The following is a 12,702-nucleotide window of genomic DNA, read 5'->3' as shown; positions in this document are numbered from 1 at the left end:
GGTTACACATTTAAAAAAGGAAAAAAAAAACATAAAGAGGGCCATTCCGTAACAGAGTCATAATATAGTGGGCTTTAGTGTAGTTTCCTCAACTCTACTGGTGCACTCTTTCCATAATAGTAATTCTTTTTCCTCAATCCAGAACAATCTAGAACAAGCAATCTTGACCGTTCATTCCAAAATCGAACGGTTCATATTCCATCACACACAAAAACTAAAAATCATCTCATTGTAGATAATGGGGAAGCAATCAAGAAGAGAATTCTAGAGGATTCTACAATATTCTCAATTTCCCATTTCATCTGAACTTCAAAAATGTCTATATATACACCCCTTTTGAATCATTGTTGGAGTCAAGTATTTGGGTGTTTTTGTTCATTCAAGGCTTTTCTTGAAAAAATTAAATAAAATTGAAGAGGATGTTTGGAAGAGGAGGAACAAAGAAGAGTGATAATACAAGGTATTATGAAATCTTGGGTGTTTCCAAGAATGCATCAGAAGATGAAATCAAGAAAGCTTACAGAAAAGCTGCTATGAAGAATCACCCTGATAAGGGTGGTGATCCTGAAAAGGTACTCTTTTTGTTTTTTCTTGAAGAAAGAGGAAGTCTTTGTTTCAATTTGGGAGAATTGGTTTGTTATTTTTATGCATGTGTTGTTGTTGGTTTCTGTTGTTGTTATGCTGTTATGTTTGCTTAAAATAAAGAGTTAATTGAGTTTGAATGACCAAAGGTAGATTTTTTTTATGGTTGTGTTAATGCTGATATGTCCTTGTTTCATCCATTTTATCTTGAAGAATGAGAATGTCTAAGTTCCAATTTGGGAGAAATGCAGTTGGGGATGGTGAAGGGGATTATAAGGGGATGATTGATTGCCATTTAGACTCTTCTATTATATCATGATAAGAATGTGTTGTGGGTGTTTTATTTTTGTTGTTATGCTGTTATGTTTTTTTAGAGTTTTTAAGACTAAGAGCTAGGATGATCAAAGATGGAATTTTTCAAATGTGCAAGTGTTTTAGTTTGAGGTACTAAGAATTTATGCATTTGTGATGTTGTATAGAAAAGTTGCTAAAGATGAACCATCCTGATAAGGGTGGAATTCTTGGGTTGTGTAAGTGTCTTAGTTGAGGTATCTCTTAAGGGTTCCTTTGCTAGAGTGTATCTGAATAGTATTGAATAGGATGTGTTAGTAATGCTGCCACTATTTTTATCAATTGTTTGGTTTAGTGTAATTTAAAATAGTCTTGTCTTTACCTTGTTTATCCATGTATTAATATTTCATGTATTGCTAATTCCATGGTTTGTTATTTATTATTTATATACCCTATAACTTGGGGATGGGGAGTTGGTAAAATTGGTGTGTGGTCATGAGGCCAGTTTTGGTTGGATGTTGCAAAGATGTTAGAGCTATCCAAAAGCTTTGTTACTAGTGGTGGTTGTAGGGAAGTATTGAAGCTGCTAAAAATCACGTCTGATGATTTTATTTTTACTTGGGAGTAATTTTTTTTATTTTATGTAATATGTTGGTGATACCAATTGAGCTTAAATGAAGAAGTGAGCATTCGTTTCGTCGACCTCAACACTTGTTTGGGATTAGAGTGTACTAGTTGACATAATTTAAGTGTTATGTTCCTGTGGCATATGCACAGACTTGCCATTATATTCTGAGCTGAAATCTTGAACCTCAAGTCTTTAGATTGAAAATAAAGTCAAATAGATAAAGACTCTCATAATAGTGATTCTTTCGGGAGTTGTCTGTTTTCTAGGCTGAGAAGCCAGTGTGAATATACACTTTTTTGATTGGTTATTGTTGTTAGGCTATAGAGTTTGGCATGGTCATCTGATTGTTGATGTTAATTGATCTTCTTTTGGTAGTGTCATTGACATTGTCCCTCCCATGGTTATTGACATTGTCCCTCCTTTTTTTTTTGTTGAAATTGTGATCTTTGATCAAATAGAGGCAACTTGGTTGATCTCTCTCGCCCTCTTCACCCTCACCCTACCCAAAAAGTTGGGTGTTGGTTTGACTTCTGGCAAATGTATGTATCAAGAGAGTAATTTATCGTGTGTTTACTGAAATGGCCTCTAATCACCTAAGTTGCTCCGACTTCTTACTTTCGGTGCTACACCCTTGTCCACACAATGTGGGTGTGGGATCTGTACTAGACTTGGTCAATTGATTTTGGATACTTTGAGCAAGGTCGATAGAGAAATTTGGGTGAAGGTGATTCTGGAATCAAAACAAAAGCAAACAAAAGCTAAGGTGAAGTTGAAGAAAATGGAATAGCTTGTACGTAAAAACTTCTATGTCAATCCTTTTCCTTTTTTCTCCTTTTAGAATTCTCCTCAGAATACCTTGTAAATTTTTCACATAATGCCTCATAATTTATACATATAACTCTATTTTTAGATATTTAAATTATTTTTTAGTCGAATTCCTATTTCCTACACATGTATTCTTACTAGATCCGTATCCCAGACACACTCGAGGTCTAGAGCAACTTAGCTAATCACAACATTGCCTTTCTTCATTTTTGAATGAACAATCTTATATCGACAAGGGGAAAGATAGCAAAAATTCGAGCAACAAGAAACAACATAAACACAATCACAATACAATTTCCCTAAGCCCTAAAGGATCTTACTTGAGGTGTAAAGGGGAAGAACCTGGAAGTGACTACTGTCTGGGAAATTTGATATGGAAAGATGTAACCTAGGTTATTGTCTGCCGAACTGCTCACCGTCTGCTGAAGTCGCTAACACTTGTTGCTGCTGCTGGCACATAGGGTTTTCACTTTTGTTTTCTTTCCCCTGAAGTTAACAATGGACCGAAGAGGAAACTATGCACAAAATAGCTTTGGAGTTTCAGAGGCGAAATTGTTTTTCTACCGGAAATAATGGAGGTGGAAGCCGATGACGTGGCTGGAAAAAAGATGGGAAAATTAATGCAGGAATATATTTTCCTGTTGAGATGGGGCTATACTAGGGATCAACTTTTAGCCCTTTCCTTTTTGCCTTGGTGGTGGATGAGTTGACACGGTCTAGTCAGGAGGAGGTTTTATGGTATTTGTTATTTGCCGACTCCATAGTATTGTTTGATAGGTCACGGGACAGAATTAATACTAGACTGTGGAGTCCGAAGTGTTCAGGTTGAGCAGGACCAAAATAAAATATTTGGAGTGGTTTCTGTGGCGGAAAAGATGAGGAAGCGAGACTAAGATGGTTTGGATATGTACAAAGGAGGTGTGTTGACGCTCTAGTGAGGAGGTGCGGGAGACTAGTTGTAGGGGGTACCGGAGGGGTAGAGATATGTCGAAAGAGTACTGGTGAGAGGTGATTCGACAGGACATGACGTAGCTTCATATTACTAAAAAATGACTCTAGATAGGAAGGAGTAGAGGTCACGTATTAGGGCAAAAGATTAGTAGAAGTGGAGTGTTGTCTTGGCTAGCAAAGGGTTAGGGCTGTTAGTGCTTATCGTAGTACTAGTCGTACCTTTGTAGTTCTTGCCTTTTATGTTGTTTATTGTGTTTTGATTATTACATTATTTTACTGTTGTTATTGTCTCTGTCTTGCTGATTTTACACTGTTTTTTCTTATTAACGCCTGCTTTCTTCATTGTTTTCTTCTTCTTTTTCTTGATTTTGATGCACTTAAGTCGAGTGTCTTTCGAAAACAGGCTTTTTTCCTCCATGAGGAGTGGTATGGTCTGCGTACACTCGACCTTCTTTAGAGCCTACTTAGGGGAATTTCACTGGCTATGTTATTGTTGTTGGTAGTGTCATTATGCTGATCTGACAATAGTTGTTCTCTCCTGTAGTTTAAGGAGCTAGCTCAAGCTTATGAGGTTTTGAGTGACTCACAGAAGCGCGAGATTTATGATCAGTATGGAGAAGATGCACTGAAAGAAGGAATGGGTGGTGGTGGCGGCATGCAGGATCCATTTGACATCTTTGAATCCTTCTTTGGTGGAAATCCTTTTGGAGGTTAGATCTCATAGAAACACTTTTATGATGCTTGTCGTGTGCTATCAAATTCTTTTGCTGCTGCAGTTTTGTCCTCTTGAAAGTTGAAGAACACCTGCTTGTTGGGGATTTTGGCATAGTAATTGCTATTGTTTTTGATTAAAACTTGAATAACACAAGTGTGCTGTGCTGATCAGGTGGTGGTAGTGGTAGAGGACGAAGACAGAGGAGGGGTGACGATGTAGTGCATCCACTGAAGGTGTCGCTTGAGGACCTATACAGTGGGATAACCAAGAAACTCTCACTTTCACGCAATGTTATTTGCTCCAAGTGTAGTGGGTGAGTATCTCCCTGTCATCTCTTACACCTTGGTTTCGTAGTATGTGGTAGTGTTGGATTGAGTACAACATTTTAAAGGGAAGAGCTGGCACACATTAGAAGTATCTTTAGAACTTGTGGTTTCAAGCATAGCATAACATTTGTTGGATTGTAAGAACTAGATGGTTAAATGGAAATGTCAAGAGTTAAAGAATTTCCTGGGATAGCAAGGTGAGATTTTTACTTTTAAGTGCACAAATGATTTCTTACATTGTATTGATTTGCTTCTGTATCTCTCCAGCAAGGGGTCGAAGTCTGGTGCTTCAATGAAGTGTTCTGGTTGTAAAGGTACTGGTATGAAGGTCTCAATCAGACAGCTTGGTCCTGGAATGATCCAGCAAATGCAACATCCTTGCAATGAATGCAAGGGTACCGGAGAGACAATTGACGACAAGGACCGTTGTCCTCAATGCAAAGGTGAAAAAGTGGTTCAGGAGAAGAAAGTCCTTGAAGTTCATGTTGAAAAAGGAATGCAAAATGGACAGAAAGTTACATTCCCTGGAGAGGCTGATGAAGCGGTAAGATAATCTATCTTTTCTTCTCCAACGTGTTAGTACATTAACTTTAACGATATAGCCTAAGTAAGGTTGCTGACCCGGTTTAATATGCTTGCAGCCTGATAGAGTTACTGGAGATATAGTTTTCGTTCTCCAGCAGAAAGAACACCCGAAGTTCAAGAGAAAGGGTGAAGATCTGTTTGTAGATCACACATTGACCTTAACTGAGGCATTATGTGGCTTCCAGTTCATATTGACACACTTAGATGGCAGACAACTCCTCATAAAATCAAATCCTGGAGAAGTTGTTAAACCTGGTTTGTAACACCTTCATACTTAGCTAATGCATTCGACGTTTAATATATGTATTCTTCGTAATCTTGATTCAACCTTTTGTTCCAACTACTGCAGATCAATTCAAGGCAATCAATGATGAAGGAATGCCGATGTATCAGAGGCCATTCATGAGGGGTAAATTGTACATTCATTTCATCGTGGAATTCCCCGATTCGTTGAAACTGGAACAGGTGAAGGCTCTAGAGGCAATCTTGCCACCAAGACCTATATCACAGTACTCAGACATGGAACTGGATGAATGTGAAGAGACTACATTACATGATGTGAATATGGAGGAGGAAATGAGAAGGAAACAAGCTGCACAACAAGAAGCATATGATGAGGATGAAGAGATGTCTGGTGGTGGAGGACAGAGAGTACAATGTGCTCAACAGTAGATGTAAAGAGGTTTACTAAATTGAACTTTGCTTCTAGTTTGGTTTACTGTATTCTGCTGTTGTTTGGTAGTGCCAAAAACAGATGCTTTATTGAAATAAAAATATAATTTTCTTTCCTTCTTCCTATTAGATGTTTCTCAACTTGTTAAGTTGACTTGAATTTATCTATGCTACACCTTTTCAATTTACACTTTGGGGGAAATAATCAAATGAACAATAAATGATGCAAAACACATCAAATCGATATCTCAATTATCACAGTTTGATTGTTCTGCTAAATATCAACTAATTTATAGAAGTCAGTGAAACTTTCACACAACATACTGGGGTTTGGGAGAATGGTGCTCAATTGGCTCCAATAAAAGCATTAGAAAGTAGTTTTTTTTTTTTAAAAAAAAACAATGGGAGTAAGATGCTACGACAAAATACTAAGGAAAGAGTGAGAAGATACTCTAAAAATGGAGCAATAAAGTGTGAAAGACAGTAACATGATAATAGAAGTTTTTTTTCAGTACTAATGGAATATTTCCTATTTTACTAAGAATGGAATGAAATTGTAATGGAATAGTTGAAGTTCATTTATTTTTTTAGGAGAGCTTTTGCAAAACCCTGGATAATCGAACTGCAAAAAAAAAGTACCATAGATAATCGAAATGCAAAAGCCAGTAACATAAATGGAATAACAAAAACTTCTCATAGTATGAAAAACTAAGTAAAACAACTCTCATTGTAATTGCCATTGTAGCACGTGTGTAGCTCAGCCCTTAAGGACTGCAGATTTGACGTCATTTCCACCTTCCTCCTGGCACTCTCTTGTGAGTGCGGCACACACGTTTTTGTTTGTTTCGAAGCCGTTTGTTTGGACGGAACGTACTAAACCTACTACTACCACACCACTCGGGTGGCTCGCCCGAATGCCGAGGTGGTAACAATCTAAAAGGGAAAAAAGTTCACACCTAAATTTTGCACAAGATCTGCAATGTTTCTTCTTTGTTTTTTACAAGATGACTAAAAGAATTGAGCAACTTGCTGTAGCAGTCTAATGGGGGTCTTATTTTGGATGTGATCTATGCAAATCCTAAACAAGGGTCTAGTTGAAGAGAATCTTGTTTCTATGAAAAAGCAGCAGACTACTTACAGGAAAAATCATTCTACTCACATAATCAATGATCTATATTTGTGAACATCTTGAAAACAGATGACTCCGAGTCATCAGCAAACTACTTGAGTCCTGCCCAATTTCTTTTGGAGATACCACAAAATTTGAGGTGTCTTTATTGTAGGCTTATGAATAGATTGTACGCACATTTTTGCAACTGCCAAAAGACCTTTAAGCTCTTTGAAATCGTAGCTGTCTCCAAGATCTGGATCAATCATCTGGTGAATGGATCTTCTTCGGAAACGAGAATCTTGAACCCATTGAACTAAGTCAACACCTCCATCTTCTGAGGATTGGCCGGTGACTAACTCAAGGATCAGCAAACCAAGCTGGAAGATTGTATGTTTGCAGATCTCATCTCTACATTCTGCAAGATAAGCAATGCAAGATCTGAACAGAGGCCACCACTTGTATGATTTGAGGTGATGATACTAAGAAGAAAGCCTCGTACCTTTGGAGCATTTAGACTTCGGAAGTGGTTTGTTGTTTTCGACAGAACAAAGGAGTCTAACATCACAGAGCTGTAACAGGGAACCATATGGTCATTGTTTTGATATCTGTGACTAATTTAACAAACAAAAGGTGCAGGTCTAAAAAATGTACATCAAATATGATGATGGAGCAATGTACTATAGAGAGGTGTTCAAGTTCTCACTTTAGCTGTGAAGTTCTCGTCCAGCATGATGGTACTTGAACTGACTGAAACGTGGTACATCGGTGGATCACAAAAGAAGTGGAGATATTCCTACATCAAGATAGAAACAACACTCAGTAATCCAACACTTGGGCGATAATTATTTCTTAGAAGAGTGGGACACAAATACATTATAACCATCCATTCCATTCTTTTGTTTATTGATTTGGTATCCGTGACTAACTGGCCTGACTAATACTCGCTCTGTGTAGGGTCGTTAAAGGGGGGAGCCCCAGTGCTCAAACCTGAGAATCTTGCCCGTCCTTCTCCTTCACCTCAGTCATGTGCATAACACAAAGTTCGCAGCCTAGGTAGGTAATGACTGCTTGGGCTTCCTCTGCAACCCCTCACCCCCACCACCACCCACAAAAGCTTTTCAAATGACACACTCTTTCTGGTGGTAACAGAAGAGAGGGAGGAGTGTTCATCACTACTAACACACGGTGGATCTAAAACCAGATAGGAAAAGAAAATAGATGCTAGCATTGTTCTCCATACAGGTTGCTCGGAATGAGTTATCTACTCTATTAAAACTGCCAGCATGGATATAAGTAACCTCTCTTTGGATTACTAGGTTTGTGTGCAACTAGAAACATAATTACCTTACTAAATGCAATGACACTAGCAGAGGATGAGTCAAAACAAGTGAAAAATCTTCAGTCCATAGTTAGTACTATTGAGGCTGTGCTGAGGGGTTTGGCTATTGGAGTTAATCTACCAGTAATTATATCTTCAATGTGGAAAATGAAAAACATAAAAAGCATAAATTGGAAATAATCAGGATATGACTACATAGTAATAGACAGCTTCAGGAACATACTAAAGCAGCAGCAATGCCAACTGCTATCTGCAGTCTTATCCTCCAGTTTAATGGAGTCATCAGAGGGTCTGCAAGAACCAAATTTAGATAGAAGCACATACATACATCAAATTCAATGCGAAGTAGACGGAGGAAAAAAGAAAGAAGACTTTTGCTTAAACTTACCAGAAAGGTGTTCCTTCAGACTTCCTTTTTCCAAATTTTCAAGGACTAGAAATCTGAAAATAGACAAGACATGCTATTAGAGAATGGAGAAAGAAGTCAAAAGAACAAAAGAAGAAAAAAAGAAAACGCCAAAATGGGTCAGTCTTTTGGTTCTCCCAGATTAGAATATGAAAGGAGCGTGTTGCAGATGCCCAGGGCGGACATGACTTCTTCTAAGTCTAGAAGACCACTGGTCCTAAGCGGGGGAGAAGGATGAGGAAAGGCAAAGCTATTAATCTACCCCTGAGGTAGAGGTGAACTTTCTGCTTCTGAATTTCTATTAATAAAATCTCCCACACCTACTTCTACTAAAGCTAGCTCAATCAAAGAAAACAAGAAAAGGAATTCGCACGTAGGAAGAAAAAGGATATCGACTGCAATTACGCAAATGAAGCTCTCTGACATTTTTCTAAATTCTATGCTATATTATTGCTTAGGTTGATTAGTTTCATTTGTGGTAACAGGAGAAATTGATGACCCTATGTAGTATGTAGTAGTACGAGGAGGAAAATGTTGAATTGACATAAGAGCATTTAATTTCACATTTAAATAAGGTCTATTCAAAATGTTAATCTTTTACAGTAAACATCTCCAGGAACTCACTATCACAATTAGAATATCTCTTGCTCTAGCAATATGAAGGCAGGCCAGTTCTCAGATTGAAGCATCTAGAAGTGTCACATTACTGACCACAGCTTGGAAAAGAGCGACTTGGGTGTTGGGAAAGATTACGTGACAAGTATGGGAAGCTAAAAAGTATTTGCATTGTCTGATTATTTATTAAAAAATGAAACAAAATAAGAAAAGAGTAGCTGATGAGCCATAAACCAATGAAAGCCTGAGGTACTAACACACAAGATTATGGTTTGGCCCCATATCTATTTGTACTGCATATGTAATATGAATATGAAAAGGAAAAAGGAAGGAAAGGAGATCCATTGGAACTGAAGAAAAGAAAGTAGAAACCAATAAAAAAAATTAAACCATTTCACAAGAACAACACATGGAAATGAAAATGGGGATTCCCTAATGTTCAGTATATCACTAGAGCTAAACAACAACAACATACCTAGTGAAATTCCACAAGTGGTGTCTGGGGAGGGTAAGATGTACGCAGACCTTACCACTACCTCACTAGAGATAGAATCTAAATATTCTTTGAAGTCAATAGTTTGCCAGGATTGTGAGCTATTAAACATTTGCTTAAGATATTTTATCTGATCGAGCAATCTATGAACAGTTGTGCCGCGGCGGAACCAGCTGAGGGTATTCACTATTCAGCATGGGGGGTGGACAGAGAATCTGAAGGGTTACTTCACCTTTAGTGATCACACACCGACCCGGGCAGTCACTAGCTACAATCGATGGAATTTTGGTTGAAACTATTTATAAAAAAAAGTGGCCTGAAGTCCCACCGCCTTTTCAATATCTTATTTACTAAGAATTGGTTGCTACTAGTCTGGTTTACCTCAGACAGAGCCATTAGGCAAGAAAACACAACCCAGTTAGTGCACCAACTCAAACCTAGTTCTTGCACGAAATGTACTGCTAACATAGGAGCACTCCTACTAAGAAATGGAAGAGCAAATTTCATTCTGTCCGACAACACAATGGCTCACCTACATAACCTACCTCCTAGACGTAAGCAGCATTTCATGCGTCTACTTTGGTTGTGAAAGAAAAATGGCGACGAAAAATATCATTGATGATCAGAAACTATGACGGCTTTTTATAACTTGTTCCCAAATAGCAGAAAAAAGAATAATCTGGTAATACAATATACAATAGCACTAGTATTATATTCTAATCATAATTTGTCAAGAAACAATCAACCAATTCCTTCCCGCATTCTTATCTCGAAGTTAGATTTTTAATCAACAAGACATAGGACCCTTAATACAAATCACAAACTTCATCAAGCCAAAGCTTAGGAAATTAACCTCTTAGGGCCGCTAGAGAACCCATTAAGTGCAGCAATATGTCGATGATGCAACTGACCAAGTAACTGTACCTCCCTGTAGAAAGTAGCATCATCCTGGTCTTCGGAAGCGTGGACTTCTTTCACAATTGCAGCATGGCCATTTTGAAACTTTGCTCTGTAAGCAACTCTTTTAGAAGAGTTGTAAACAATTCTCCTAAAACCATCAGTTGCTTTCTTTATATCTCTATAAGAAAAGTGTTTCACCAAGGATATTGGACCTGAAATTGATTTACATTCAAAAACAAAATATCCCATGATTCTCAAGGCAAGCTCAATGTCTAGCAGTAGACACCAACTTAAGCTTTCTAATATTACTTAAACTAAATGTGTCAGTCTAAACAGTCAAGTGGACTTCAAAATTAAGCCCATTAATTCTACAGTCATTTTCAGTCATGTAATCTAGTATATAAGGAATTAGATTCAAGCACCAGAAACTACTAGATAATAGCCAAGTCCTTAAAACTATCATATTTTTGGTGTCACCTATTTTGTTTTTGTTTTTCTTGTTTTCCCTTCCTTTTTTTTTCCATCATCAATTGGCAATGTTAGTACTGCAAAATAGAAACTACTATAAGTAAAAATCACTAACAATGCTATTCACCCTTCTCCAATAAGCACTAAAAGACAAGTATAAAACTTTATATAACAAAATTAGTACAATTTTCTTCAATTCACATCACCTTCCAATTTCAACTTCAGGGTCATTACAAATTCTACTTTTCACACCCATTCTAAAGCAATTAATCATCACTACATGACATTAATCCAAAATACAGTTCAAAGACAGAAAAAAACAATTCTGCTGCTGACACACCTTTAATCAGCATAAAACAACAAGTCAAGATCACTATCAATTCACAAAATTACAACTTTACTGTGACCCACTTCGAATTTTAACTTCAGGGAAATTAAAAGCTCCACCCTCACACCAAATTTCAAGAAACTACCACACAAACACACACAATCTGCGAGCCAAGAACCTCATTACTAACAACATCAACATCAACATCAACTTCAGGGTCATTACAAATTCTACTTCTTCCACCCATTCTCAAGCAAATAAACCATCACTACGTAACATGAATCCAAACTACAGCTAAAAGAAAGAAGAAACTAATACTGCTGTCGACAGACATCTAGTCAGCATAAAACAAAAGTCAAGATCACTATCAATTCACAATATTACAACTTTACTGCGACCCACTTCGAATTTTAACTTCAGGATAATTAAAAGCTCCACTCCCAAGCACCAATCTTCAAGAAACTACCACACATCTACGGTACACATCTATTCAACTTCAGGGTCATTACAAATTCTACTTCTTTCACCCAATCTCAAGCAAATAACCATCACTACATAACACGAATCCAAACTACAGTTAAAGAAAATAAGAAGCTAAGCTAGCATTTGGCCATAGATTTTGAAAATTTATATTCAAATATCTGTTTAACCATGAAATTTAATCAAAAAGGGGCTCAGATCATGGATTTTTGGGACATCAATGGTAAAATGCATTCTAATTAACTGAATGCCAACCACAACTTCCAAAACTCAATTTTTGGGACATCAATAGTAAAATGCATTCTAATTTAGCTTGGTGTACCCTCATTGGTAAAATGCATGTCAAACCACAACTTCCAAAACTCAAATTTTCAAGTTTCGAGTCGCAACTTCAAAATCTATGGCCAAACGGGAGCTAAAACTAGTCAACATTAAACAGCAAATCAAGATCATTATCAATTCACTAAAAATTACAACTTTACAGCAACCCAACTCGAATTTTAACTTCAGGGTAACTAAAAACTCCACCCCTCACAATTACACACACAAAATCTTCAGCTCAAGAACTACCCACAACACATTCAACAAAAAAACCATTAAAGTTAAAATTACAAAAATATTAAATTTTAGATAATTTGAGGCAGATGGGGTTTACCTGAACGAGATCTGAAATGAACCCAAGCAAGAATAATAAGCTTAATTTTGAAGATCAAAGGTTCCATTAACAAATTCTGCAAGTAAAGGACAAGAAAAAGAAGCAACTTTTACTACAACTACTAAGAGTGACAAGTGGGTCGGTTAACTGATGATGATGATGATGACCTGTTGCTTCTGACTATAAAAATCGAATATATGCTTCATTTTTTGCTGTCCTTTTCGTTTTTTCTTTTGTAAAAATCAGTTTTTTTTCTGTGTGTGTATATTGTATTGTAGAGTTGGTGAAGGATAGAATAGAAGATTATAGATCTGATTTGCTGTTAAAACTTA

The 12,702-nt window shown here is 37.1% G+C and overlaps 2 protein-coding genes across 2 annotated transcripts; one reads left to right on the top strand and one right to left on the bottom strand.

Annotated features, from left to right (window-relative positions):
• Window positions 1-257: 257 nt before the first annotated feature.
• LOC129902691 (dnaJ protein homolog) lies at window positions 258-5,701 on the top strand. The gene is made up of 6 exons (XM_055978059.1): window positions 258-572; window positions 3,822-3,987; window positions 4,164-4,305; window positions 4,586-4,862; window positions 4,960-5,158; window positions 5,253-5,701. The coding sequence occupies exons 1-6, from the start codon at window positions 420-422 to the stop codon at window positions 5,573-5,575; spliced, it is 1,260 nt and encodes a 419-aa protein (XP_055834034.1). The 5' UTR covers window positions 258-419; the 3' UTR covers window positions 5,576-5,701.
• Window positions 5,702-6,706: 1,005 nt separating this feature from the next.
• Window positions 6,707-12,702, bottom strand: LOC129904319 (probable receptor-like protein kinase At1g49730). The gene is made up of 8 exons (XM_055979880.1): window positions 12,538-12,702; window positions 12,371-12,446; window positions 10,393-10,651; window positions 8,414-8,466; window positions 8,249-8,316; window positions 7,390-7,479; window positions 7,186-7,255; window positions 6,707-7,101 (listed from the first exon to the last, which is right to left on the bottom strand). Exons 1-8 carry the CDS (start codon window positions 12,574-12,576, stop codon window positions 6,788-6,790), a joined length of 969 nt encoding a protein of 322 aa, XP_055835855.1. The 5' UTR covers window positions 12,577-12,702; the 3' UTR covers window positions 6,707-6,787.

The sequence above is a fragment of the Solanum dulcamara genome, chromosome 9, assembly GCF_947179165.1.
Source record: "Solanum dulcamara chromosome 9, daSolDulc1.2, whole genome shotgun sequence".
In the NCBI taxonomy this organism is placed as follows: domain Eukaryota; kingdom Viridiplantae; phylum Streptophyta; class Magnoliopsida; order Solanales; family Solanaceae; genus Solanum; species Solanum dulcamara.
Note: the sequence above shows the minus strand (reverse complement) of the source record. Positions and strands in the feature narration are given on the sequence as shown.